The 4462-nt window shown below is 36.4% G+C and overlaps 1 protein-coding gene across 1 annotated transcript; it reads right to left on the bottom strand.

Annotated features, from left to right (window-relative positions):
- Positions 1–1446: 1446 nt before the first annotated feature.
- On the bottom strand, positions 1447–3881 carry LOC143608919 (uncharacterized). Its single transcript, XM_077083819.1, has 6 exons — positions 3725–3881; positions 3585–3646; positions 3413–3468; positions 2423–2818; positions 1729–1894; positions 1447–1639 (listed from the first exon to the last, which is right to left on the bottom strand). Exons 1-6 carry the CDS (start codon positions 3861–3863, stop codon positions 1478–1480), a joined length of 981 nt encoding a protein of 326 aa, XP_076939934.1. The 5' UTR covers positions 3864–3881; the 3' UTR covers positions 1447–1477.
- Between the last annotated feature and the right edge of the window lie 581 nt (positions 3882–4462).

Genomic DNA, 4462 nt, shown 5'->3' with positions numbered 1-4462 from the left:
ATTGTTGGAATAGTATCCCTGCAAGGTCTTCGATCCCGGGTCCATGGAAACATGTGAATCGGAATTCGAATGAACTTGGCTTATTGGGGCTTAAATTCAATGTTTTCATAACCGGATCGAACCTCGAACCGGACAGGCCACCGGGTCACCGGTCGGACCGGCCGAACAATTTCGGGGAAAAATGACGGGAAAGGCCGAAAAAAAGTTTTTAGAAAAAAAATATTGTTTTCCATAGAAAACCGGTTCAGCCGGTCCGTTTTCCCGGTCGGACCAGCCGGTTCACTGGGAGACGAGCGAACTGTAAATAACCGGACCGGTCGGTGGACCGAATCCCGGTCGAACCGGTCAGGTCTCAACAACATTGCTTAAATTAGACTTGTTAATAAAGCAAGTTGTAAAAAATGGAAATATGACTTTGTTTTGGCTAGACTTTTGGATCGGGGATGACAACTTGAGAGTAAAATTTCCTAGGATATTTGGCTATGAGGTAATTTGTAGTACTTGGGATTGGAAAAGGTCTCCAAATTCGATGTTGGAGGTGGAAGAGTTTAGGAAATTGTTGACTCTTTGTCAAAATGTGGTCCTAGTTGCTGGTGAAGATAAGGCAGAGTGGGGATTGGATGGGTCCGGAGCTTTCTCTGTTTCGAGTATTAGAGAAGGTTAAAAGAGTTTACTTTGACTCCAGTCGATTATAGGTTCGAGTGGAATAATTGGGTTCCCGGTAAAGTCGGTGTTTTAGCTTGGAGGGCGGAGTTGGATAGGATCCCGATTTTAACCGCTTTGGTGAAACTTAACATTTTTGTTGAGTCGTTGGAGTGTCACGCGTGTGGTTTGCTTGAAGAAACAACCGAACATATTTTTGTGTCTTGCGGCCTGGCCCAAGCGGTTTGGCAGGCTATCTTTATCTGGTGCAAGGTTCCTCAGGTGCTCGTTTTTAGTATCCGGGATGTTCTTGATTTATACAAGCATACACAATTCTCCAAACGAAAGGCGAAGTCCTTTCATGCGATTTGTCTTGTCACATTATGGTGCACGAGGGGGTTGCGGTAACTGTTGGAAGCGTGGTGGAGAGTGTTAAAACGTTAAGTTTCCTTTGGATCAAAAATAGGTCGGGAGGGCCTGATATTTCGTGGGCAAGTTGGAGTTTGTTTGTTTTGTAATGGTTGGGTGTTTGTAGTTTTTTGGCAGCTTGCTAGGATGGTCCAAGTGTTTTGGTGTTTTGGTTTCTTTGTTGGTTAATATATTTTGCTTTTTGTTTGCCTTTCAAAAAAAAAAAAAACACAATTTGTTTTGTAATATTTCAAATACGACACTTGATGCACAAAAGAATATTAACATTTTTATTAACCCATTGTGGGTTCAAAATAGCACTCCCGGCCCGGGTTATTTATTATCAAGCCTTGTCTTTACATACCAAAGAAGAAAAGAATCAATAAATTCAACAAGATTATACAATCAATCTTTTATTCAAAATAAATTATCTAGAAAGAGTGCAGGGCTTGAGAAACCAGAAGACATCTAACCCCTTTGCTTCATTCTGTTTTGAAAGGAGAGCAGTTTGACTTTGACTAGTATTCCTGCCTTTGACTTCCTTGCTGCTACTGCTGCTGCTGCTTATTCCTTCAAGTATCCCTCTCTCCTATTGATCACATTCATATTATACACCTCATTAGACATTTCCAGTCACTAAAAGTTAAGAAATTAGTCACTTTTAAACATGTTACATACCTGAGGTCTAAGGCCGGAAGCCTTTGGAGGGGTTGCTTTATGTTTAGCTGAAAAGCATTGAGGTGACGGAGGATTGGTTCGGATCTGTAACAATCTTTGCTCATCTTTGTTGCGTATATTTTTCATGTTTAACGTAATTGGGCTGTTCTCGGACTCTTCATTCGTTCTGCAGCATAGCAAGCATAGATTGCATTATTGAATTCTGTCCATTATTTCACAAGTAAACTATATATACACAAAATTCACATGATATGTGTCCGTCAGAAATTTGATTACATAAATAAAAAAACAAAAGCATAATCCACTCAACGGACTTATGCATAACAAAATGTGCAGTTTTGGCCTTAAAAATTGGCATTTGCACGGGTCTTGGCCTTAGAATTGAAAATGGACAGCAACCAATCAGGTGATCGTTTATCACTAAACTGAAATGACACAACCCAATCAATAAACTTGTAAATAATAAATATAAAAATGGTGCATCCTTAAACGAAAAATGACTGATTTTGCGCTAAAAAGGCAATAATGGAGCCACCATCTTGTTTAATCCATGAAATTTTGACACCTAATCCTTAAATCACGTAAAATATGTTTTTAAAAAATTGATCAATATGACCCTTTTGCGATTTTATTTTTCACCTCAAAGATGGTCAGTTTTGCCATTGTTAAGTTAAAACTACGTGATCAAACTTACATTTTCTTTGTAAGCTTCTGCTTATCATTGTTGTGATTCTCAATTCCTTTACTTTTCTCTTGCAATGGCTCCCTTTGACTTTGACTTTCCTTCAAAGCTCCCATTTCCTTTGTCCTTATTATTGCCAATCTTTTTAACTCATTGCAGAACTCGGTCACCTGGTTTAATATATCTCTTCCTGTAAACACACTTTGTGCAGATAATTTTGGGGCTTCTTCCTTCTCTAATGGAATATTTTCTAAATGACCCTTCTCTGCGCTCGATTTGATCATTTCTTTATTTGATTTAGCCTTGTTTACAGGAGGGGTTGAGAAATTAGGATTCTGATTCTCATCATCCTGAATATATTTTGAATCTTTGTTTAATGGAATGCCTCTTTTCTTCAGTGCTGCATCTCTGGGAATAAGAAATAGAACATTGATTTAGGATTTAAAAGCAACTTAAAACCGATAGTTTCAAGTGTGTTGGGTTTGTGGGTTGACCCGAATGCGACCCACATATTATTCATGTCAAATATATCCACCCACCCCAACCCGATACAGTTGACAATGCCAACCCGCAAACTTGTTAAACGTGCCATAAATCAATGAAAGGGAAGCGATTGGCTGTAGCCTATTCAGTTTTCCGAGCCTGCAGTTGGACAACTAGTTGGCGGATTGTAATAAATTGGTTGGGTTATAGTTGTCAAACAATTCAAATATATTTTTTATTCTAATTTTAACACATTTATAGGTCAAAAACTAGTTGGCGGATAGTAATAAGTGGGTTAAACAAGTCAAATATGATTTGTGTTGTAATTTTAACACATGTTTAACGAAACTGGTTAAACTATACAAATTAGATTAGCAAACCTAAAATTCACCTATTTTAGTTAAACATGTCATCCGAAGATTAGATATGCTAACCTAAAACCTGACAATTTTAGTAAACTGGTTAAACATGTCAACCGGAACCTATTAGATATATTATTGTCAGTTTGTTTATATGTACCTCCTATTTCGATCACCAGACCGAAGGATCTGAGAACCACCAGCAGATATCTGAAGCTGCCAAAGAAAAAGAAACTAAATTGTTCAATCATTCAAACTGAATCGAATCTCAATTAGTCAGTCAACACATCTTGTATAGAATCAAACATGAACAAATCTTTCAGAATTAAAACCTTGGATGAAGCCGGACTCCTTTCTCTGAAGAAATCTTCCACTGTTTTAGGATGATTATAATCTGCAACCACATCCATAACATTATTATGAAAAAAAATCAATTAGAAGCCGAATCAAATATAATCATGGTGAATCTGACCGGGTCGGCAGAACCAAGCATCATCATCATGAACAAGAGGCGGATTGGAGAAATCGATCCACTGAGGAGCGTTGAAGTCTTCGTAGAGTAAGTCTTTTTCGAATTTGGAATCGGTCCAGTCGATCACCGCAACGTCCATCGATGGCGGATTGTTTCAGAGTGAAGTCAAAGTGAAAATAATTAATTTAATCAAGGAAGGAAAGGAAAGGAAATAGATACGAGGGAGATGGGGTTAACGTTACTTGTTTTTCGACCGTTGGACAACTCCACCGACATTTTATTATTTAATTTTAATGATTTCTTAGTTTGTGTAATATTTCTCTCTCGGATGTGGAAAATTTTATAAACACAAAAGGCTACAGAGACATGTACGCCAACAAAATCTATCTACGTATACTAAAAAAGTAAAATAATTATGACACGTGTCAGTTTATGATTAAAGCTCACAACTTTTTTCCCTCTAAAATCTTAATTGACAATAATACATGTCCATGTTTACTTTTCATCTATATTTTATTTATATTATATTTATACATTTTTATAAAAATAAATATTAACATATTATTTTATTATATTCTAAAATACTTGGTGAAATCCAAAAATTAACAACAAACCATGTTTGTTAAAGATTGAAAAGAATATGTAATTTAAAATGTTATTATTAACATATTTACTATGTATATTGTTGAATATTATAAAGAAAAAATAAAACTCGAACATGCTTTCATTTTACAAAGT

The sequence above is a fragment of the Bidens hawaiensis genome, unplaced genomic scaffold (assembly GCF_021521415.1).
Source record: "Bidens hawaiensis isolate Kalapana, Puna unplaced genomic scaffold, B.hawaiensis_p1.1 tig00419454_1, whole genome shotgun sequence".
NCBI classification, from domain to species: Eukaryota; Viridiplantae; Streptophyta; class Magnoliopsida; order Asterales; family Asteraceae; genus Bidens; species Bidens hawaiensis.
The sequence above is the reverse complement of the archived record's forward strand: the minus strand, read 5'-3'. Positions and strand labels throughout refer to the sequence as shown.